This window comes from Micropterus dolomieu, linkage group LG10, assembly GCF_021292245.1.
Source record: "Micropterus dolomieu isolate WLL.071019.BEF.003 ecotype Adirondacks linkage group LG10, ASM2129224v1, whole genome shotgun sequence".
In the NCBI taxonomy this organism is placed as follows: Eukaryota; Metazoa; Chordata; class Actinopteri; order Centrarchiformes; family Centrarchidae; genus Micropterus; species Micropterus dolomieu.
In genome coordinates this window covers 3,282,285-3,305,969 of record NC_060159.1, presented here as the reverse complement: position 1 = coordinate 3,305,969, position 23,685 = coordinate 3,282,285, and the positions used below count along the sequence as shown (strand labels likewise).

General features: G+C 41.0%; 1 protein-coding gene across 1 annotated transcript in view; it reads right to left on the bottom strand.

Annotated features, from left to right (window-relative positions):
- Positions 1–23,685, bottom strand: part of lama4 (laminin, alpha 4) — a 37,279-nt gene that overhangs the window by 5,879 nt on the left and 7,715 nt on the right. The window contains exons 6-30 of the mRNA XM_046060387.1: positions 20,379–20,479; positions 19,141–19,321; positions 18,596–18,679; positions 18,310–18,461; positions 17,420–17,530; positions 16,910–17,021; positions 16,554–16,718; positions 16,123–16,316; positions 12,537–12,653; positions 11,805–11,953; positions 10,795–10,936; positions 10,613–10,706; positions 10,107–10,223; positions 9,359–9,544; positions 9,059–9,198; positions 8,502–8,666; positions 7,663–7,808; positions 6,110–6,272; positions 5,886–6,019; positions 5,369–5,540; positions 4,879–5,010; positions 4,635–4,777; positions 2,612–2,741; positions 2,196–2,333; positions 1,773–1,906 (exon numbers count right to left, since the gene is read on the bottom strand). Coding sequence (XP_045916343.1) covers positions 1,773–1,906; positions 2,196–2,333; positions 2,612–2,741; positions 4,635–4,777; positions 4,879–5,010; positions 5,369–5,540; positions 5,886–6,019; positions 6,110–6,272; positions 7,663–7,808; positions 8,502–8,666; positions 9,059–9,198; positions 9,359–9,544; positions 10,107–10,223; positions 10,613–10,706; positions 10,795–10,936; positions 11,805–11,953; positions 12,537–12,653; positions 16,123–16,316; positions 16,554–16,718; positions 16,910–17,021; positions 17,420–17,530; positions 18,310–18,461; positions 18,596–18,679; positions 19,141–19,321; positions 20,379–20,479 — 3,502 coding nt within the window. The remainder of the gene's footprint in view (positions 1–1,772; positions 1,907–2,195; positions 2,334–2,611; positions 2,742–4,634; positions 4,778–4,878; positions 5,011–5,368; positions 5,541–5,885; positions 6,020–6,109; positions 6,273–7,662; positions 7,809–8,501; positions 8,667–9,058; positions 9,199–9,358; positions 9,545–10,106; positions 10,224–10,612; positions 10,707–10,794; positions 10,937–11,804; positions 11,954–12,536; positions 12,654–16,122; positions 16,317–16,553; positions 16,719–16,909; positions 17,022–17,419; positions 17,531–18,309; positions 18,462–18,595; positions 18,680–19,140; positions 19,322–20,378; positions 20,480–23,685) is intronic.

Below are 23,685 nucleotides of genomic sequence, written 5' to 3'. Positions count from 1 at the left end.
TATACTGTCATGAAACTAGAGACCATGTGCTTGACTACAAATCTTGAAGCAACATATGTGTAGGATTTAAAAATGTATGACTTTGGTGACCCCTAGTAGTATAAAAAAAGCCATGCCACCTCCTCTACAGCTGATCCAACTCTGGGACACTGAAAGGGACTGAACTACAAAGGTTTAACATGACAGGGCTGGATTATGGGCAGAATGTGCAACTCCTACAGGGCCTCAAACGTCCAAGGTTTAATGAACGTACTGAATGAGTTGGTTTTGTAAATGTGATTGATAGCATATTTGATGAAAGGAGTGATGGATACATAAGTACACAAATCCCGTACTTGAGTAAAAGTACAGATACCCTTACTAAATCAGTCCACTAAAAGTAGAAGTCTTACATTTAAACTTTTACTTGAGTCAAAGTACAAAAGTACCTGCTTTTCAAAAGTCCAAAGTACTATTAGTTTGGTTCTGTCTGTCGGGGTTTGCTGACATGACAAACAGAATTTAAAAATACAGAAAGCAAATTTTCCTATTTATTAAACAATGGTATTCATTATAAACAGGTTGTCCTTTTAATAATAATTGAAGTTACTCTGTTACTGTGTGTGTGTGTGTGTGTGTGTGTGTGTGTGTGTGTGTGTGTGTGTGTGTCAGTGGTGGAAAAATTCAGATCCTTCACTGAAGTAAAAGTACCAATATAACACTGCAAAAATACTCTGTTACAAGTAAAACTGCTACATTGACAATGTTACTAAACTAAAAGTATGTAAGTATAATCAGGAAATGTATTAAAAGTAGTCATTACAGAAAGAAAACTGTCCTGTGACTGTTATGCTATTATATGAGATTATTATTATTATCACTCATGCATTAATGTAAAAGCAGGATTTACTGTTTTAATTGTTGAGCAGGAGCTCATTTTAACTATTTTGTATCAGGGTGCAGCTAATGATTATTTTCACTATGGGTTTCTCTGCTGATTATTTTCTGCATGAATCATGAGAAATGCCATCACAATTACCCAGAGCCCAAAGGGACACCTTCACAATGCCTGCTTTGTCTAACCAACAGTACAAAGCTCAAAATTATTACAAATAAATTTAAATAATTAAAAGGAAAAGCAGCAAAACTTCACATTTGTGAAGGTGCATTTTTCTACATGAAAAGTGACTTAAACAATCAAAGATGTGGCCAGTTAATTTCAATGTCAATCTAATAATCTTGTTTAAAATGTTGGGTAGTTTAATTTATAACAAAACATATTTTATGAAGAAAATCTTAATTTGTTAAGTAACTAGTAACTAAAGCTGTCAGATAAATCTAGTGAAGTAAAAATTACAATATCTCCCTCTGAGATGTAGCGGATGAAAAGAAAATACTCAAGAAAAGTACAAGTACTTCAAACTTGTACATAAGTACAGTAATTGAGTAAATGTACTTAATTACTTTCCACCACTGGATGAAAGCAACACAAAGCAAGTGACTGATTTTCCTCTAAACACTATGCCTATAGACCAAACTACAACTTTATTAGCAATTATAAAATCAAACTTATTCACATCGGATACACATGGGTTAAGCAATCAAATTATCTTGACCTTTAATTATGATGGAGACCTGTTCTATCTAAAAGGATTTTTGCATTCCATGTTTCTAAATTTAAGTCATTTTAACTTATAAGAGTTGAGAGGAAACAGGATGTAGAGATTGCTCATAACCCAACATGATGCAAGACAGCTGTTGGCCGGACTGTGGCTGTGAGGTAGAATACTTACTTCTGATTGTTCACTGAGGCCACTAAGAAGTGTGTCCTTCCGTCATTGTATTGCTTCTTTTGTGATTTAACTCGGGTTCCTCTGGAGTTCAGCACCACTGCTCCGTTTTCCAGGTAGATGCTGAACACATCAGACTGCAGAGGGAGAAAATCTGTTTCTAGCTTATTCTAAGAAGCACAAGGTCTTAAGTTGAGGTTTTTTTAAATTACGAAAATATGTAATGTAAATTAATGATTTGTTATTATTAACCATACAAAATATACTTTCATTGTTTTGACCCAAAGTTCTTTAAGCAATTGAAAATTCACTAAAAACAAATTTTCTTAACCAACAATTTGAAAGTTAGCATTATACTATATCTATAATCCAACTTGATCCAACCGACATCTAACCATGTGTTTAAAGACACAGTTGAGTGTGTACCCCTTCACTGTGGTAGAACAGGAGTCCGCTGGGCTGCAGCGTTCTAAAGTTGAGTCCTCCCTCAAAGGTATCGAAAGGTGAGATCTTTGCTGTGGATCCCAGGTAGCTCTCTCCGGTGAAATAGGCTTTACGGGACATCTGTTACAAAAAAAAATCACATCTCCCTTTATCGCCTATTGCCTATCACTCTCTCAGCTTACAGTTCAGTGATCCCCTAATGGGAATATCGATTGACTCTTGTGAAAGCTGATGAACTAGAACAGCCAATTATTCTCTCACAACTGAGAATGAAAGTTTGTGTGTGTGTGTGTGTGTAGATGTGTGTGCGATCTACTCTTCATCCATATTATATTCCAGGGAGACTTATGCAGTGTATTATCTCTGACAGTGTCTGAAGTGTTGGAGGGCGCACTTACAAAGGACTCCTCAGGGCAGCCGCTGCTGATTCCAATTGTGCCAGGCTCCTCCAGCAGGTTGAAATCTTTTTTTTGGAACTGGAAACCTTTCACACAGCCTTTCAGGCCTACGACAGCAGACAGCTCAGGCCTGTGGTGATACACATAATCCAAGGAGTCACCTATTTGCCCCAAATTTAAAGTGAAATCCAAACGTTCTTTTTAAAGATCTTGTAATATACTTTTTGGACACTTGGAGGCAGGAAAACCGGCCACCTGTCAGATGTAACTCTAGTATTAACTCCCTTTTTAGCTCTGATTTGGTTTCCACCAACTCCTTAGAATTACATTTGGTCTTTAGCTGCTAGATGTTCGACTTCCAGTTAGCTAGCTTGTTGCTAACTTCGTCTGTCTGCTGTTTGGTGCTGAGCGTGTACTATGATTTTTCGGAGCTTTTTTGCTAAAAACAGTTGCTGCAGCTGGGAACAGAATTTATAAGAGCAGAATTTGGGGCAGTAAAACCAAAACAATGAGTTTAAGGAGGCTAGAAAGTTCCATAGAGCTTGGGAGAAATCTCTGTAGGTAGGTGCCAAGGGCGTTATTTTGTGTTGAAAAGTGGTGGGGTGTTCATAGGTGTTCAGATTAGGGGTGTGAGGATGAAATTACTTGATCAATTATACTGGGTTCACAAGAACAAGACAAGAAGAAATTTTGACAAAATTTTGACGAAATCTTCAGTGCCAAAATATATGAGTGGGGGATCAGTGGGTCCTCCCCTAGAAAACTTTGAGCGCTAAACACTTAATTTCCTGCATTCTGGTAAATTTTTCTGCACCAAGTTATGGTGGAAATATTTTTATTTATGTAAAGGGAAACACAAAAGGTGAGAGATATCAATTCAAAATATAAAACAGTGCAACTCTCAGTCATTCTGTGTTGCTTTCAGATCTGTTTCTCCTGTAGATCAACTTTTCTCATGTGATATCATCCCTGCTGAGTCAGCACACAGGTAGGCAGGAGCCTTCCCTCGTCTTTTGTCATGTTCACAGGGAGAGAACTTGGCCAAATGTAAACAGTCAAGAAGTTGTTGAAGTTACTGATCGGTGCATGCACATTTTTGGGCCAATTTATAATAAGCATAATGTTTAAGTTACATTGATTGGACAATGCACATGTGTTTCTTCTATTTTTTAATTGCATTGCATGTATTCTTATTGTGCAAATAAACCTTTCTCAAAGCATTTAAATTTGTTATTTTACATTACTTGGTGGTGGTGATGGAGTAGTAGATAAGGCCCATGCCTTTGGTGTGAAAGACCCAGGTTCAAATCCACTGTGAAACACCATTGTGTCCCTGAGCAAGACACTTGACTCCTACATGCTCCAGAGGCGTGCGACCCCTGACATATACAACAATTGTAAGTCGCTTTGGATAGAAGCGTCAGGTAAATGCAAGTTTTTTTTCAGAACATTTTTTACAAATGATTTCAAAAACTGATGGGACAAAATCAGGGATTTTAAAAAGTGATGAGTACATGGGTCCCCAGCATCCCTAGTGTAAATGACACTTATGCTGAACTCACTGTCCAGCGCCAAACAATAGACAAAGTTAGCATCTAGCTGGTGAACATAGGTAGAGCATAGTGGAGTTATTTGTCAGATGGCAAGAGACATGACTCTAAATGAATGCCACTGTTGCTCCATAACTGCTGGATGTGAAAATGGCAACTGTTTGCTAACATGTTTTAACAATTTAAGGTGATGTAGGGTGATATGAGTCAATACTGTGTTTACAGCTTGTTCCGCTGCCACTGAAGTGGGAGAAAAATCAATAATGCAGCTTTGACAGCAGTGAGCATCTGTGTCATCCAGAGAAGTTGGATCGTCAAACTGTCTAAAATGAAATACATTCTTCTAAACTGCCTTTTGGGCTTTCCAAAGGGTGATGCACAGTTTAGCTCTGAGGATTTTGGTCTACACATGAGAATCCAGACCTCTGTAGTGTTGAGTGTTACATGTATGGTTTCTAGTGTATTTAACTCACCTTGATTTGACAACACTTGAGGGAGCCCCACCAATGTAGATGTCAGAGAAAGGCAATGTGGTTTTAGGATTCTCCATAGATTTTACATGGCTCTTATCCACCAGTAAAATAACCTTCTTTGACTGGTGGTAGATCACAGACACCTATGCAAACAGCCCAGCATCGACAGTTACACCAACACGTAACCTATTCACAAGTTCAAATAGAAAATATTTAACCAGTTAAAGGAGAAGAAGGAATCTACCTCGTGGTATCGTGCATCATTTATTTGCAGCTTTGGTAAGTTATCCTCCAAAAGTTGTGGCCCACTGCTGAAGCCAAAGTCATACATTAGGCGCAGGAAGCCATTTTTTAACTCTAAAAGGAAATAGTTATCCTGAAAAGAAGAGATCAACATACATTAGGATTTGCCTCTGCATTTGAGCTACATTGAACAATGAAAACTAATTATGCTTCTACACTTGATCAATTGTTATTATGTCTAGAGAGAAGATGAGATGTAGTGTATGTTTAATGTACAGCATACAGTATGTGGACATTTCTATCTGGATTTTTTTTTCCAGTGATACCAAGCCTAGGGTCTGAGGGTCGGAGGGTCAGATAACGGGTCACACTCACTTTACATTTACTAAATGGTTGTTAGACTTATGTTTATATTTCATTGTGAAATGGGTCTTTAGCTCTTTTGTGTGAGGTTTAAGATTGAAGCACATTTAAAGAGCCCTTAGACTTACCCCGTTGACCATCAGGAAGAGGACACCATTGTTTGCGACAGTTCGCACTGCAATATCAAATCTTGTGACAACACCAAATTTGCCCCTCCTCTCAATGTTACTGACGAGTGCGTAGCCCGTTCCATCAAACAGGTAGCTAGCAATACGACTCTGGGAAAATGCCAACTTGTACCTGAGAGCAGAAGGAGAAATGTTATTTGATACTTATAATGTTTTGAAAACTATGTGATACATTCATTCATATAATAATCAGATCAATTTTGTTAATTTGATTGATAGCAAATTTGTTAGAGAATTTGCACCACTAATGTACAAAATTAATTAAGCAGGGTCCCGAATTATTAGATATTTTTTTGTGTGTCAAAATCTAGTTTGAACGACCACAAACGATCTCTGTAGTAGGAACATGGAGGTGGCAGAGCACATACAAAGTCCACAGTGAGTGGTCAGTGGGATTGAAGCTACATTTTGATCTGGGGTCAAATAACAGGTTAATCCAGCCATGCAAAATGTGTACCTGGGGCATGGTGTTGATGTGACTACATCCATTTTGTAAGTCTTTTTGAAATTGTACAGACTGATCACGTCGTTGTTCAGCGAACCCAACTCAATGCAGCCTACAAAAGGAGCAAGACTCAGAGGTGGTGGAAGCTAAGTAATGAAATAAAAAAACATGTCATCATTAGGACAAAAAACTGGAAGGATTTATTTGTATTAATGTATGTTTGTATAGGGCATTACCGTGACATTTGGTGGGACACCACCAACAGAGAACACTATATCCTTGGGGTCAAGGTCAAACATTGAGTCAGTGCCTGGAGCCTCGCCTTTCTGGATAAACTTCTGCTCGTCTGTAGAGCTCTGACTGGGGATGGTTAGGAAGACTTTTCCATGTCTGCCAAGCCTGTAAGCAAAGAGCACAAAGCGGGCATGAGTAATTTTACCACAATCTGGTTTGGAGAGACATACAGCATGTGAGACAATGAGCCTCATGCAAGAACATTTTTGTATTCCTAAAATTGTTAATACAGCTGCCAAAGACGTGTCATCAGAGCAGTCCTCGACTTACATGGAGGACGTCAAGGGGATGTGACAAACAACACAGGTGAGAGAACATTAGACCAGCAATTCCCAAAATGCGATGCGCCTCTAGGTGGTGCATGACAGGAAAAATGTAATGGTGGTGTAGTGGTGTAATAACTACAACAATTATTTTTTGGGTAAATTTTCATGAAATAAAAGCCTGAATTGAAAACTTTCCTTTGTAAATTAAATTTTAAAATAAAATATTAATAGTTAGATCACAGGGAATGGCTACTCACATGCCTCTTTCCCTCTCCCCTCCCTCTCTCTCAGACTGAGCCACCCATTCTGTACTTACAAATCCTCATATGGATCCTCTTCCATGTTATCTGTTTATGAGGCTATAACAGGGTGCAATTTGTGAGAAAACAGAGGGGGGATGTTTTGAAATGTTTTATTTTTTGTCAGGAAAATACCCCCCGCCTCCCTCCGCATGGTTCGGTACGCAGATGAACTGTGGATCGATTGCAAAGTCTAACCATCACATCTGAGAAAAAGTTTTACTGACACAGTTACATTTTAAAGTAATAAATATATAATGTTAAATTCCGATCAGTGAAAAGACAGAAGACGGATGCATGCTGTGTTTAAGTGTTAAGAATGTCACTGAGAGAATCCCTGTAGCTGTGACTTCGGGCATGTTCACTGGTGGAACAGGGACACTGCGCTGCTTGTCATCATAGAAACAGATCATCAGATTTTAAATGTTTATTGCACCTTCAGAGAGAGAAAGAGGGGTTTGGGGGTGCAACAACCTGGTCAAGTTGTAGAAGGGGGTGCGTTGCCTAAAAAGTTTGGGAACCGCTGTCATTAGACAGAAGGATGATGTTACACCTTTGAATACAACAGAGGATGTCCCCCGACGCAGCTGTCAGAGGAAGAGAAGGTTTGAACTGAATAAGTTGGCATGCCAAAATCATAAAGTCTAAAAAAAAAAAAGTTTAGTACAAATAAACACAAGTTATGTTTTCATTCAGTGTTACTCACCTAAATCCATTCTAGGTCAAAGAAACTAGTTTATTTGCTAAGCTTGCTAGCTAGTCTCCTTCACTGCGTTGTTGTTGGCATGTCACCACCACTGGTGACCATTGGAACAGTGTGAAACCCCCAGCACGGTGTGCGATAGGTGCTCACACACCGACCGCACCTGTGAGTTTGTCGTTGTGCGCTTGCACGATATGATTAAATTACCTTGCATTTATGGATATTACCTCTCTACTTTGATGTAGTTGAAGACTGCAGGCCATTGGCTGACAGGCTTTGAACCCAGTGGGATCTCAACATCTTCACCCCCAAGTTTGTACACGTACACCAGGTTGTCATTCTTGATCGCCAGTCCCATGTAGTCTTTCATACCCTGTGAGCAAAAACAGGAGACTATATTGCACCACGGTTTATGTTTTGTTCACCACTGAGGTAAGAGTGTCCAGCAGGAAAATTATTATATTTTAACTTGAGATATGGTGGTTTTAAAAAATGAAACATCCTTCATTTGTGAATACCAATAGTACTCATGCTGAGGCTATTATCCCACACTGAAAAGCAGTAGACAAACACCACCGCATATATTACAGTGGCAGTGAAATCACCATGGTGAAGTGTTGTTAAAGAGAACAGAGGCCTCACATTGGGTAGCGGTGCGGTTTCTGTGCCCTGGAGGGCGGAGGCTAACAGTATTTATGCCATCAAACTCCAGCTTTGAAGATACACACTTGCGCTATTGTTATAGTTGTCTCTTGGAGACCTTTTGAAAGAGGCAACTGTGCACTTTCAAAGCCTGTCATTCCTGCCTCCATAATCACAACAAACTATTCATGTCCACAAGCTGCTCCCTGCCTTTTATCTTTGCCCCGGGCCTCTGGGAGCAAGTTTCAGTAGCAGATCTGGGCCACATACCCACCCTATAACCCTCCTCACTAACCAGCACCTATTTGGCAGATACATAAATGATCATTTTTAGATTTGGGAGCAAAAAGAACATCCCTTCTTTTATAGTAAATGATAACCACAGATGACAAAGCAACCAAATCTTTCCCTTTGGAATTCTCACATTTCTGTCTCCTAGGTATAAGATCAAACGGTCCTCTATGGGATCCTTGTCAGGGTCCACTCTCATGAACAAGCTGATGGACGTCACTGTCTTCAGTTCTTCCAGGTTGCTGTGAGGATGAACCTCCACTGAGGACTGACCGTTAAACTTCATGGACACTTGGACCTGGGGTAGAAAACAACCCAGTCAATCAGATGCATCACACTGTCATGCTGGAAAAAAACAAAACAGGCGCAGATTTTCATTCCATGACACTGACAGCTGATAAATGACACTTAATAATACTAAGCTTTGCTTGACACCTGGCACATATCAGCAACATATTTCAAAAGACCTATTAAAACCTCTCCTTTAAAAATCCTATTTTATGAACGTCACCTCCATGTTTAATTTCTTTTAGGTTTTAATATGTTATGTGTTTATTTCTTTTACTTTATCGCATCATATCGTGCGTCCTTGATGGTTAGTAAATGGGAAGGAAACAGGCCTAAAAGAAACCTTGATTTGAGTGTCCTAAATGTGCCACAATGGAAGCATGTTTAAAGTGATGAACTAACTTTCTTGGCCACACTTCTGGCCTGGGCTATGAGCTCTCTGATCCTCAAGATGTTGGTGGTCACGTTGTTGACAGGCCTCTTCTCCTCAACCACCTTCAGCTTGTCCAGCAGCTTAGGAACGAGCACGTTCAGGTTCTCCACTACAAAGTACGTTGACCACGAGGAAAAGAAACAGGATAAGATAAGATACACAAGGAAACCCAGGACATTACCATTAGGGTTAATAGATTTTTGAGTAACTGTTGTTTTATAGTGGTAAAATGGTGATTGATGTGTTGGCGTGAGCGTGGTAACGGATACCTGCTTCCCCGGCAGACATTACGGCCTGTTCATAAGCAGCTGTAGAGTATTCGTTGTTTCTCATGTTGTTGGCCCACTCCTCCACCTTGCTGCTGATTGGGGTGATGGTTTGAAGGACCTCAGCTGAGCGGTTGAGAGTCCCCTCAGCTACCTTTAAGGTGAACTCCAGTCGCTGTGGTGTTCGGTCTGGAAATATAAAAGGGTAAGAAAGAGCAAATTCTGATATATCAAGGTCTAGAGCGTTTAGTTGATGGTGAAAAGTGGCCAGCTGTCATGAAAACCCAGTGCTTAAAATGGTCAATTCATTCAAGTTACCAAAAATATTCCAGTGAAGAGTCTGTGAATTATACAGAGTAGTGGGGACGTTATGTAGCGTATGTTGGCCTGGGCAAATAAAAGCAAATCAGCTCCATATTGCCAGGTAAGAAGAGGGAAAATACTTTTTATGCCTTTTGTCTTATAATTGGGCTGGTTTTGCAATTTGGGTGAAGCAACAGCCATTTAATCAAAAAATTTAAAAAACAGGCTGACAACTCAGGAATTCTGCATGTTGACAGGGGAAACTGCGGGAAAGCTCCATTTAGCTAGCAGTTTCCTTCTGCCTCTAGTATTTGTGCCAAGCTAGGCTAAGTATACCACTGACCTCTCACTGTACTGAACATACAGATGTGAAATTGGATTTTCTAATCTGTCTGTTTGACAGCAAAACGTCAGACTGTTACTGTAGAATAACCAAGTATTGTCTTACCTCTGTGTATTCCACTGATATCCTCCACTATTTGTTCAAGTTTATTGTTGTTATTATCCATGGTCTCTTTGGTCTCCTCAATGTATTTCAACTTGTCAGCCACCTCAGCTTCTACCTCTGTTACAGAGAGATACAATAAATATCAAAGGGATGCCAGGTAGAGGACACATTAAAGCTAGAGTAGGCAATTTATTTCAGAAACATATTGTTTGAAATTTGTTAAAATATTCTCTTTACAGCTTGACAGCAATCAATTAATCAAATGCTCTCAGAAATAAAATAAATAGAATCTGATTTCTGTGGCTGTCGCAGGACTGTAATAAGTACGGCCAATTATTCATTCAGTTCGAATATCGACAGGATTTGGATTGAAGGCCTGAAGGGAGGGGACTGGATTTGTTTCAGTTGGATACTTTCAAAATCTAGCTGTCTCTTGCTAGTTGCCCAGTGTTGCTTACCCTAGCTTTAATATTTCACTGATATCTCATTCTGAGAAAGCGCCATACCAATTTGTTCTGAACGTAAGGAAACAGCCTCCTTAAAAACGTTGTTGCTCTGCGTTACCAGGTACCCAAGCTGTTTACTGATCCCTGTGATGGCCTGAAACACAGAACACATAACAAAGCCACAGAATGTTGACAAGAATTAACAATGTATGTATGCTGTGTATTTCAGTGACATAACATACATCTTCAGCTCTTTCGGATAAGTTGAGGGTGGTGAGTGAGGTGATATTGGCATCAGCGATGTATTTCACTATGTTGTTGTAGACGTTGGCAGCACTTATGGCTCTCTGCACGAAGCCATTGGCATCGCTCTCTCTCAGATCCCTGGAGGAGACAGGATGACAGCAGTCTAGTTTGACTGCTATATTGCACAAAATAGCTTTAAAGAATCCCAGTTCTCATTTCAAATTAAAGCTGCACTAATCAATATTTTTAGATTAACAATGGATCAAATGACTAGGTGTAAATCTGAGGGATTGCTCATAGTGATCAACCCACAGAGAATAAGCATGCAACTCTTCAGTACCCCTCAGATCTAGGTAGCAATTTAGTATCTTTCAGCTCACTGGTTTGGTTGTTGGGCCACAACTTTACTGTTTGGTTCGTCCCCTGCATCAGGCAGCTGTTGTCTGTAAGTAAGCTCTGACATGCTCAGTGTACATTAACTTACCAAACAGTAGACAGACAAAGTTAGCAACTAGCTTGTAAACAAAGTGAAAAATAATATTTAAATTACATTTGTCAGGTGGCTTGTAAGACCAGTGGCCCCGACTCCTAATGAATGCTAATGTTGCTCTGTGTCTGCTAGATGTGCTAATAGCATATTGCTTGCTAACATTAGCCAAATGTTTTTTTTTCCAGTCAGGAGGATTTCATTGTCATGTAGTACCATACCAATGAGTTAAATAAAAATAAAAATGGTAGCAAAAATAACACTAGAAAATAGAGACTTACTAAAAACACATATTCTTGCTTTCTGCTGCATTTTGACATGTGACAGCAGGAAATGCACAGGTAAAGTAAAGAAAAATAAAAGTAGTAACACCCGTACTTTTATATTATTAATTCCCCACAAATGCACCGTATATGGAACTCCTGTTTAGGTAATCATTTTCAAGATTTATATCTTCAGTAGGAACCAGTAGGCCTGACTATTTGTAACTAATCGGTTTAATTCAAAAGTGTGTCTCACTCCTCCAGTTCGTTGGCCTCTCTCTCCAGCTCCTCAGCGTGCGAGTCGGCCCTCTGCACCAGATCTCTGTCAGCCAATGAGAGATGTTCAGTCTTCTCCATCAGCTTTTGGCTGGCGCCATCGATCGCTGCATGGTACTCGGTCACGTTCTGTGTGCGCACAGATGTGTACACACATGCAAAAACACATGCAAACACACGTACATATTTTACTATTTGCAGGGACATTCCACTGTTTTCTATTTATATCCCACTTTCAGAATCTTGTTACCTTGCGATTACTCAAAGTCCACACACACACACACACACACACACACGTCCAAGCTAACATTGTTAACTCAGAATGATTGTTTTACCCAACAGAGTAACTCAATAGAGAGCCAGGACTAAAAAGGTAAAGCTGTTTGAGAACACGGCTTATTCGATCTCTAGCAATCCACAAATTGCTTCCAAATCAAATTGGCCAGCTTTAGACACACAGGCTGCGTCTCAGGAATCCATTCATTCATTTCATGAATAAATTCAATCCTGATCCTGAGACACTGGAGCCTCATATGACAGTCTATTAGATTATGATATGTACCCTCTCGTTCAGTGAGCCTTAAAGAAAACCTGAGCGTCACTGGACAGCAGGGACCCAACGATTTTTCCTTTCGCACCCTTGACCCCTGCTTCTGTAACCACCATAAGTCCTCCTAACAATTATGGGTCCTCACAGTCATGTAAGCCTCACCTGCACTAGCGCATCCACCTCAGCCACAGTGCTCTCTGTTTCAGAGATGAAGTCTCTGGCTATATCCAGTGTATCATTGACAGCTGCGTGGTCCTCTGCCAGCCTCTGCTGCTTCGCCTGGGGGCACAAGGAAATCAACATGGTAAAATTCTGCCACAATTCAAGCTTCAAAACTTATTCCAGTACTACTAGGATACAGTAAATATGAAATGAGATGTGGGATCATTAGCTAAATTTATTTAGCAATTATATGTTTAGCGTCTTTAATCGAGGCATCCTGAAACACCATCTTTCAAGGAACAGTTTGTTATTTTGGTTAATATGTTGTCTTGCCGAGCGAGTTGGGCTACAGGGGTTTTAAAACGAATACGATCTCCATCCATACCAGCATTTTAGCTGCATATCAGAATTGATCTCTGTCTATATTAAAATGACTGAAAACACACATCTGGTGGCCAGTCACATACTCTGGGCATGCACATGCCGGTGTAAACAGGAAGCAGTTGCAGAAGATGTGGCACAAGAAGAAAGTACTACTACAGACAAACAAAGAATAGCAATGGTGAATAACCTCATCAGAGATTTTTTTGCATGGGCCGACGATGAGGCGGAACACAGGAGTAGAGACAGATTGGGAGCTGTCACCAAGGAATTGTTTTTAAAATGTTGAATAAAAATAGCAAAACAAAAACTCAGTAGCATATTGTTTTTGTTTTGCATGTCTGATAAGACACAATCAAGAAGCCAAATGTGAGTGTGTGCGTCATTGTTTTGAAACTTCTCCGTTTCAGCCTGGCCACACTAAAACCCTTGTCCGGAGTTTTAAAGCAAACTCTCCCTTTTAGGTTTTCGCATTCGAAAACGTAGTAGTGTGAATGTAGCCTTAGATGAGAAGTTCGATACCACTCTCATGTTTGTGCGTTCAGTTTAGAGCAGGAGTCTTTAGCTTAGCTTAGCATAAAGGCTGGAAGCAATGGGAAACAGCTAGTTCACCTTTGACCAAAGTCCATGCCTTCCAATTCCTCTAAAGCACACTAATAAACACGTTATATCTCACTTGCTTTATTTGTACACAAACATAAATGTAAAAATAACATTTTGTGGTTATAAAACGAAGGTACATGCTGGAAGTATTTCTTGGTGAACTGCCAACTGTTATTAACAAGAAATAGTTGCAGCATATAACTCTCTGTTAAACCAGTAACTGTCATCTCCCCATGGAGTCATTATGCTAAGCTGATCGCCTCCAGGCTCCAGCTCTGTGTTTAACACATGGACATAAAACTGGTATTGCCTCTTGGCAGGAAAGCGAATAAGTGCATATCCATCCGTCGTCAACCGCTTATCCTGCGTACAGGATCGCGGGGGGGGGATCCAAAAATGTCAAATTATTTCTATAGGCTGAATCTAGTTTTTGATCTAGTTTTAGATGTGTACCATATAACATTCCCATTTTGATAATTTGACTGCATGACTGAGTATGGCACGATGATGAGACCATTTGATTGGCTATGGGAACCAGGCAGTGTGCACACAGTGGCTGCAGCTGGTGTCGACCAGTCTGTGCAGAGGCTAGGAAGAGCCCTGGATTAGGAGAGGCTCCATGTTTGGTTAGTGCACCATTCATGGCATTGATTTACAGAGAGACCCTGATCGTGGAGATCTCCACTCCCGATAGTGCAGTAACATTCAGTAGCAGCTGTTCTGCTGGACAGCAGACCCATAATGTCAACCAGGGCGTGACGACAAGGGTTGGATCACAACTTCCTGGATCCAAATTCCAACCACACATGATTTTACACAGTTGTAAATCACATTAAAATACACGAACTGAACGAACTGATGAACTCAAGGACTTGAAGGCCCATTCTAGGGTTTTTGCATGTTTTAACCCATTTATTACAAATCATGTATATTTACATTACTGCCAACCATTGCACGTGTTTTGATGTTAAGATATTTTAATGTGTTTCCTACCTGGCAGGCAGCATATGGCTTTTACATCTGAACATGAACTTACAGAGGCTTGAAATTTGCCTCAGATACTGTAGGTAATCCATCACAGTAAGCGTCATGTCTGATTTGTATTGGATAGGTAATACACCAAATAGCATTCACATCAATCCATGTTACTGTAAAAACATATTTACAATATTTTTTCCAGCTACATTTCTGCTCCCCAGGACTCTTCAATGGCTTTTCCCTTCCATCCACCAGATGCTCTGACTTTCACTCATTCCTTTGTTTCCCCATCACCGGATTGCCCCCATCCATCTTCACACCTGTTCTCACTTCCCTCATCTGTTCTGCAATTGCCTGGCCTTCCCTACCCACCTCCTTACCTGCTTCTCAATCCCACTCAGCCACTCTCTACATATACTGGCCCAGATTCTTTGTTCTCCTGTCAGTTCATACTAATTGCTATGCACCTGTCTTGCCTTGTGTTTTTTCTTTTTCTGCTTCTGTTACCTAAACTCGGACCTTAACCTTGACCTGCCTACCTGCCTGCCTGAATGTATTTTTGATCATTAAACCACTGATCTCATACTGCTGCCTCTTACAGTAGTTGTGCAGCTACTCAATTAACTAGCTACTATATGCAACTTCACATTAGATGTATGAAAGATTCACTGACCTCTATAGGTTGAAAGGAATATTAAATCTCTACTGACTATGCCCATGAACCACACAGCTAGGTGTGGTCAGGTGTGGTCTGTACTTCTTACCACAGCCATCACTTCTGGGTAAAGCATGTAGTCAACACCTGTGTTGCCAACCCTCTTCCAGTGAAAGTAGCTTGCACTCGCCAGATGATGTCATACATACATCTGCATATTGTTGAAGCCATCATACATTCTTTTTCATAAAGCTTAGTGGTACTAATCCAGTATGTATCTCTGACTATAGTAAGGTAGATATATGGTAAAGCCCCCTGCTCAGAGATGGGTTTAAGCTGTAGATCTACGTATACACACCACTATATCTCTGCTATCTATTATATACTGAAGATTTGCAGGGCAGTTTTCTTGGGAAAAGAGGAATCTCCTCTGCGCAGAAATAACTCTGTGTGTTGACTATTAGCTTTATCATGGGAATAGTCATGTTTCTTTGTGTAGGCTCTGGATATTATATCATGGGGGGTGGGGGTGGGGGTGCATTGCAGCCTTGTTCCTCCCTCTGTGCGGGCCTCCTCCTAATGTAACAGTCCAAAGCTCCCACAGATGGTTTTGTGTTTCTGTTCAACACTTAAAAAATACCACAAGTAATAGACTTCTATGACAGGCCTGGCAAACAACAACCAGATCTCTCCCTCCCCCCTGTCCAACTGTGCAGTGCATGCTAAGGATAGGCTCTTCTTGTGTCTTTTAAGGCCAGGTACCTTAGGGTGAGCGAAACTCAACACTGTAAGAAGAGATAAAGCAAACAGCACTTAGAGGAGGATCTCCATGCCAGAACACTTTCCTCACAGCAGGGAGGAAGGGCTGTGAGCTCTTTAACAGGACTGTTTACTAATGCACGCATGCTTTCAGAAAGAGCCGGAGGAGATGAGAGGGGAGCGGCACAAGGGGGGGTCATGGGAATTCACCTCATTCCTTTGGAATTTCAGGATGCTGGCTCTGTTGCGGTCCTCCGTCTCCTGTATGGTGCTGGCTGCCTTCTGGAGAAAACTCTGGGCATCTGAAAGCTTGGTGGAGAAGCGGGACAGGACCTCCCTGACAGGCGGGAGGCGGCCGTCTATGATCATCAACTTCTTTTCCAGCTGACGGATACGCCTCAGCACTGAAAACACAACCTCTGTTATTTTATTTTAAATAGGTTTGAATGTGATGGTCAGTTTTGTTTAATCTTCACTCTCCACCATAATGATAAACAAAGAGTCGTTTTCATACAATTTCATGAGCGCTTTGACTTCATACCACAATGATGACAATAATGATAACAAGAAATAATCATGTCTAGAATGCTGTGTTTGTGCTCTTTTGTTGTTGTTATGGGAACTTCTGTATATCTCCTCACAGTCATGGGCTTCAGTCGACTCGTCAGTGGCGATGGGCTCTCGTGGGGACAGATCTAATTTCCTCATCCAGGTCACCATTCCCTGGGCCACCTCAGTGTTCCGTCTGACCACCTCTGGATCCACATCCTGGTAAACACTGTACAGCTCCCAGTCATGGATCATCTCTGTGCACATATGTGATGAGTTAGGAACCTAAATTCACAAGTCACCCAGGTTGTAGAAGTCTAGGCTTTGAGGCTAAATGGTTTGATAGTTAAACAGTTTAGCACTCTTAAGATACTGTGCATTTAATGTGTTGCGGGAAACACTGACAGGACAAAAGAGCTGGTTGCACCCGAGTAGAGCTTATTGGTACCTTCAATGCGCACGTTGAGATCAGTGAGGTTCGTGCTGAGCTGCTCAGCCAGAGTGATGGTCTCGAGCGTGTCATTTTCCAGCTTGTTCCCCAGAGTCTTCACCACACTCTCCTGGAAAACCACCACAATAACTAATCAATGACACATCAATCAGATGCTGAAGTCGCTTGCATCTGAAGACCGAGCTGGGACTCTCAGGTGTCCTGTACAAAGATTTGACTAGGTCTAAATTAACTGGAACATGTCAGGTCCACCTTTTGTAGGCTGTGCTACGTTGTCAAATCCCTGAAGTCTAAATAATGGATTTGATTGACTGTATAGAAGCAAGGACATGCAGCTGAGCAATCTGAAACATCTTTAGTAAAGTTCTGAGGATAGGAGTTTTAATCAGATGCACAGTGTATTACTAGGGAAACAAATGTTGGCTTCCAATTCTAAAGCCCTTTAAAATCTATAGACTTCCCTTAAATGGTTAAAGTACATGAAATGATAAATGATGGTTTTCTGACCGATTCTCCCAACTGTTTAATGTCCAGCACCACAGCCTCTGTGGCCTCCTCCAGCTCCCCAGTCTGGGCCTTCATTACATCAGACTTGTTTCTCCAGCCATGAAACTGAGCCTGGAAGCAAAGTAAATGATGTCATTTATTTGAGCACATTATAGAAAGTGTGAAAAGCCCAGCGTAGTGTAAAGAAAAAAGAAAACAAACCCTTAGAAGTAGTTACACTGTTACACAGGATTGATCTGTGCCACAATTGACTTTTTCTGTGAACCCACTTCATCTTTACCTGCCATGTTTCAAATGTTTATTATATTTCCTACATTTAAAGCTGCATTCATCTTTTTTGTTTTGGCCAAAGGGGGGTCATCACGGGTTTGTGAACTCTTCAGAAATCGCCGTGCTGGGTTTCCCAATCTGTTCCCACAGTTTATTGAGGCTGCTTCCATAGTTTATAAATACTTCTGCATGGATTTCCACATCAATAGATTTGTTTTCTGATGCTAAACTCTACACTTTCACTGGCTCGTCGCTAAAGTTGTTTCTGATTTGGTGCTAAACAGGTAAGGTCAGAGCTGTTTGCTGAAAGCTGCTGCATGCTGACCTGGTCATAAAACCAAAACAGTGAGCTAAAAGAGGCTAATATTTTCTGTACATTTACATTTAGGGTATTGAGCAGACACTTTTGTTCAAAGCGACTTGCAATAAGTACATTTGTCTGAAGAAATAATCACCTGTAGAGCTGAAGAGAAACTCGGAGTTGTGGAACATATGGATGTGGGTTTGTCTCTACTAATGACATCTTTCACATGACACATTGTCCTTTAATGCAGTGTTGATTATTGCAGCTTTAACGTGTCTTTTAATTCATCTGCATTAATCCCGTTACGTGTGTGTACCTGCAGTCGATGAGCAGTGTAGTTGTAGTATTTGAGCCTGTCGTTGGCCGCAGCACCGGTGGATATGTTCAACACTCCGACTTTCAGCTGGTCCAGTGTCTTGTTGGACAGCTGCAAGTCCCCAATCAGATGCCAAATGCACTCATCACAACCTAAAAAGAAGAAAAGTGGATTACAGTTCTCGAATTCCAAACAATTTGTTTTTGTTCATTTCAAAACTGTAATGGCAGTGTAGTAGTAGTAGTAGTGTCATTCTATCTCTGCTACAGTTGTTAACTCCACTTACTGATGTTGCACAGGTTGACTGTTGCAGCCTCTGCCAGGCACTCTCCTGTATGCATATCACAGTGGCCGCTCTCACAGTCACACTCTGTAAAATAAAAAGCAGATGCAATTCATCATACAGTGTGAGACAACCCTCTGCACATCAGCCTAAATTCTTGTTCAGCTAGAAACAGGTCAAATATATCAAGACCCACAGATGGTATTTTGGCTTGAGGCCTGCACATCTGTCTTGTGGCCTCTCTTGTGTGGGACTGATGGTTTTAGGAGCTGTGTGTGTGTGTGTGTGTGTGTGTGTATAAAGTTAGGCTGCATGGTGAAGTCATCCAGCTCTCTGCAGAGATTCTCCGGCCACAGGGTCACAGCTCTCTGCAGATGCTTCTCTGACATCATGGGCACTACTGTGTTAGTGGGTGTGGGAACGTGTGTACTCAGTACAGCCTTTTCCTCTGGGAAAGTATTATCTGCATTAAACAAGTGGTCTGGGGTGTCTTTTCAAAAAAGACCACAAGAACATTTGACATGTCATATGATGGACAGATGACTTACTCTGGCACCCGGAGGGGCTGTAGTCCCAGTAGCCTGGCAGGCAGCGCTCGCAGTAACGACCTCCGGCCCCTGGGCGGCACGGACAGCTGTGGGTGAGAGGATGGCAGGTGGTGCGAATGGAAGCTGGCCCGCATTCACACCTCCGGCAGCCCTGACAGCTGGAGAAACCAGAGTAGCCCTCCTAGATTACAAAAATGAAGGACTCTGTTAGATCCCAGTATCTGGCTGTTCAAGTGTATTTTGAAACATATTGTTGTGCATTATTTAAAGGATAAGTCTATTATAGCTGGGGGTGTTATTTAGGCAGTGTTGGCCATCCTTTCTATCTCTGTTAAAAACTGAAATATTGTTTTTACATGTGCTACATGAGATTTCCATGAGTTTGTCATTCCATGTCACACCTAAACAAAATTTATCTTTCAAATTTTATCTTTCAAGGATTTTTATCTTTTGTTTGATTTGCAGAAACCATAAAGTTATTTTTATCAAAGCATCTTTTAAGTTTGTTCATTTCATTTACAATGCTCTCTGCTAAAGCTTTTTTAATTCATCTCCTGAACCAAATACATGTGTGTCATCAGCAAACAGCACAAACTGCACTTGACATTAAAATACAAAATGGAAAGTTTAGGCCCCAAAACCAAGTCTTGGGGGACTCCACATTCAGTCTTCAAACTTTTACCTGTATTACTTGTAACTGTACGTAGTTTCTGTTATAGCTGCTTAACCCATTTAGAACTACTTCTCTCACACCATGCATACGAACTTTAGAACTTAAGATAGTAATGATCTAAATTAAATCTAAATTCTTTTTTCATTATTTCCAATAGAAGTTTTTATTTTATTTTTGTACAGTTTAAGCTCTTTGGAATATGAAAGCAAGGACACTGGTCTGTAGTTAGTAAAGCTGCGTGTATCTCCCATTCTGAAAAGAAAGATTGAAAATATAGCTTTTATTACATTCTCATCACTACTGGTTGATGTCTGATTTTTGGATTTTGCTACAATGGATCTAATTTCAGTTTCACTCACCTCTTCAAGAAACACAGACCACTACACTTATAAAAACAATATAGTGTGAGTATTACCCATAGAAATAATGGCCAAAACCAGGTAAATATGACCCAGGTTGTAGTAAACTAGAATGACCCTTTAATCCTTCTTCACATGAAATCCCTAAGTCTCACACAGAAGTACCAGTTGGACTGGACTGGGCAGAGTCACACGGTTCCTCTCACCTCGCACTGGTCACAGAATCGTCCGGTGACGCCCGGCTTGCAGTGACACACTCCTGTCCTGTCGTCGCATGAAGAGGTGCCGCATTTATTGCACTCGCACTCTGCGACAGACACAGGACACATGCAACGATGACAACATTAGAGGTCAAAAGATGTCATGAGCAGAGTGGAGAGGGTTATTTTTGGCTTTGCAGGACCTCGAAAAGCATATGGTAATCCTTGATCCTGGACTGTGACCCTGTGACTGGTCTTTTTTTTCCACTGAACAGCTTCAGGATGACATGCACACCACAAAGTAGATCAGCGGTAACTTTTGCTACATATATAATCACTTTGATATCAGGGAGTAGAAATACAAATAAATATTTGGTCAAAACAGATATTTTATACAACGCTATTCTTGTACATCATTCATTCATGCATTCATGCTGACTGGTCAGCCTGTGATGTACACTCAAGTATAACCTTTGAATGTGGAAGCACTTCTTAACATCATGAGTCTTTCAAGTATGAATCAAACATCTCTTGTAGTTTGCTTTATAATAAATTTAAAGTTCTCCCTATTGATAAGGTAAATATTTATCAAATATGTTTACTTATGCATAAGTTTATATATAGGAAACAAGATCTACCAGATTCTTTCCAGAATTTGTTTATTCCTATCTCACATGTTCATTCATTTCACACTAGACATAGCAATAATAACTTAGTTTTACCAATCACACGAACTACAAGACATCAATTTAATATTTCTTTTAGAGGTCCTAAGCTCTGGAGTGACTTAAGTCCATCGTTGCGATCAATGTCTTCTTATTCAGCTTTTAAAAAGCATTTGAAGAGTTTACTACTGCTAGCTTGATGCCTTTATGTAGTTTTTTTTTTCTTTTCTTTTTCTAAGTATTGTTGGTTTGTATTGAATTGCTTTCTATCGCTTGTTGTTTATTTTTATTTTCATTTTTTTTTCTTTTTCTTGTGTGTTCTGTTTTTTGTTGTTGTTCTTTTTCTTCTACTTTGATGCTTAGTCTGCATATCTCGTGACTTAATATGGGAAAAGGAGTGGAACTCTGTACAAGCCTAGTCTGGCTTCGTTCCCTCCTTGCATTGTTCTGGACTTGTACCAAACGTGCTAAACAAATAAACTAAACTAAACTAAACTAAACTAAACTATACCAGTGTTGTATTGTGTATTTGGATACAAAGCTTGTTCTTTCGTTCATGTATACTTGTGTTTGTGTGTTGTGTACTTGAAAAGCACTTTGGGTCAAATCCTGTTGTTTTTAAATGTACTATAGAAATAAAATTGACTTGACTCCTCCCTTTGCAAGCAAGTAAGGGAAGTACGGTGGCCAACACGCTCTGTCGGCTTTTATTCTCTATTTGGTCCTCTGTTTGTCCAAATTTCCCTTCTCTTCTGACTTCTAACACACTGGACGACTACTATTACTATTGTATTATTGTCTTTACACTTGTTAAAGCCCTTTGTAACTTGTTTTTGAACAACATCTACAAATAAAGATTATTATTATTATTATTATTATTACTACTATTACTACTTACTATTATTACTTCTTCTTCTTTGTAAGTATTCAATGTAGTGACAAAACGCGCTCTGTAGTGAAGTTTGTCTGTTTGGGCTACTGTAACGGTTCATTATGGAAGGTCTTTATACACCACTGAAAACATAGTTATGGATCTTATATTGTATTTCTGTCAATAGATAGGGGGGTGGTGGTGCATAGATAAGATGCTTGCCTTTGGTGTGGGAGACCTGGGTTCCATTCCCACTGTTAGACATCCACCTTGTTGCATTGTTGGTGCCAGACGGGCCGGTCTGAGTATTTCACAGTCTGCTCAGTTACTGGGATTTTCACGCACAACCATTTCTAGGGTTTACAAAGAATGGTGTGAAAAGGGAAAAACATCCAGTATGCGGCAGTCCTGTGGGAGAAAATGCCTTGTTGATGCTAGAGGTCAGAGGAGAATGGGCCGACTGATTCAAGCTGATAGAAGAGCAACTTTGACTGAAATAACCACTCGTTACAACCGAGGTATGCAGCAAAGCATTTGTGAAGCCACAACATGCACAACCTTGAGGCGGATGGGCTACAACAGCAGAAGACCCCACCGGGTGCCACTCATCTCCACTACAAATGACAACAAAATTTTTTTTATATATCCTTTTTATTTAACTTAAGTTTTACGTGGGTTAAGGATTTTAGTCATCCGACATGGATTTTAAGCTAGATGACCGTAAAAACGCGATCAGCGCTACTGACCACAACAAAGCTCCGGTGACTATGCTAGCCGAGATAACTCTGCCCCATGAGGACTGCTCACTCCTTAAGAAAGCGAACAAGAAGATTGCTGACCTTATGGAAGACATCCGACGACTTTCAGAGGAACTCAAAGAGAAAGATTCCCTGCTGACTGGCTTTATGGATGTGGCTTCAGTACAAGCCAAACAGATTGTTTCTCTTAGTGCAACCGCTAACATCCAGGACACCGTGTTTTGGGACCCCTCTGGCCTTCCTAGGCTTTCATCCTGCTCGACTCCGAAGCATCAGTCAACCTGGGCTGAAGTGGTGGTCCGTGGCTGCAAGAGAGGCTCGGAGGGGGCTGCCTCTCCTCCGCACATTGGCGTCTCCAACCGCTATGCAGCCCTGTCTAACGACACTCCGGTCCATCCAGCGGATGCACCTGCGGCTTCGAGTCTCCCTGATACGGATCTGTTTCGGCGCACAGTGCCTGCCGACACTGTTGCATCTCCTCCACCGGCTACATCTCCTGGACTGGGCCACCGGTCTGCCGCCGGGCCTGATCGGCGGCCGTCATCCCGGTCAAAAACCTCCGCTTCCCGACGTAGGATCCTGAAGGAGACTGTGCTCAGACGCTCCGGAGGCCGTCTCTACCCTGCACCGTCGGGTAGCCCTTCTCTCAGGTCTGTTACTGCTACTCCAACACAACACTCGGCAGCTCACACACTCCATCCTCAGTCCGCACACAGTGTTGAAGCAGATTCTGCTCAGTCCTGCTCTGGAACCCAACAACCGGCATCTCCTCGTCCCCTTTTCTCCCCAACCACACTAATAATTGGTGACTCCATAACCAGAAACCTCCGTTTCTTTAACGCTACCACTCACTGCTTTCCCGGTGCCACCACAGCTGACATTTTAAAAAAACTCCAGGACCTGATGCCGTCGCTCCCGTCCTCCATCACAAGAGTGATAGTCCATGTCGGAACAAATGACACAGCTCTTCAGCAGTCTGAGCTGACAAAATCAGATTTTAACCGTCTTTTTAACTTTTT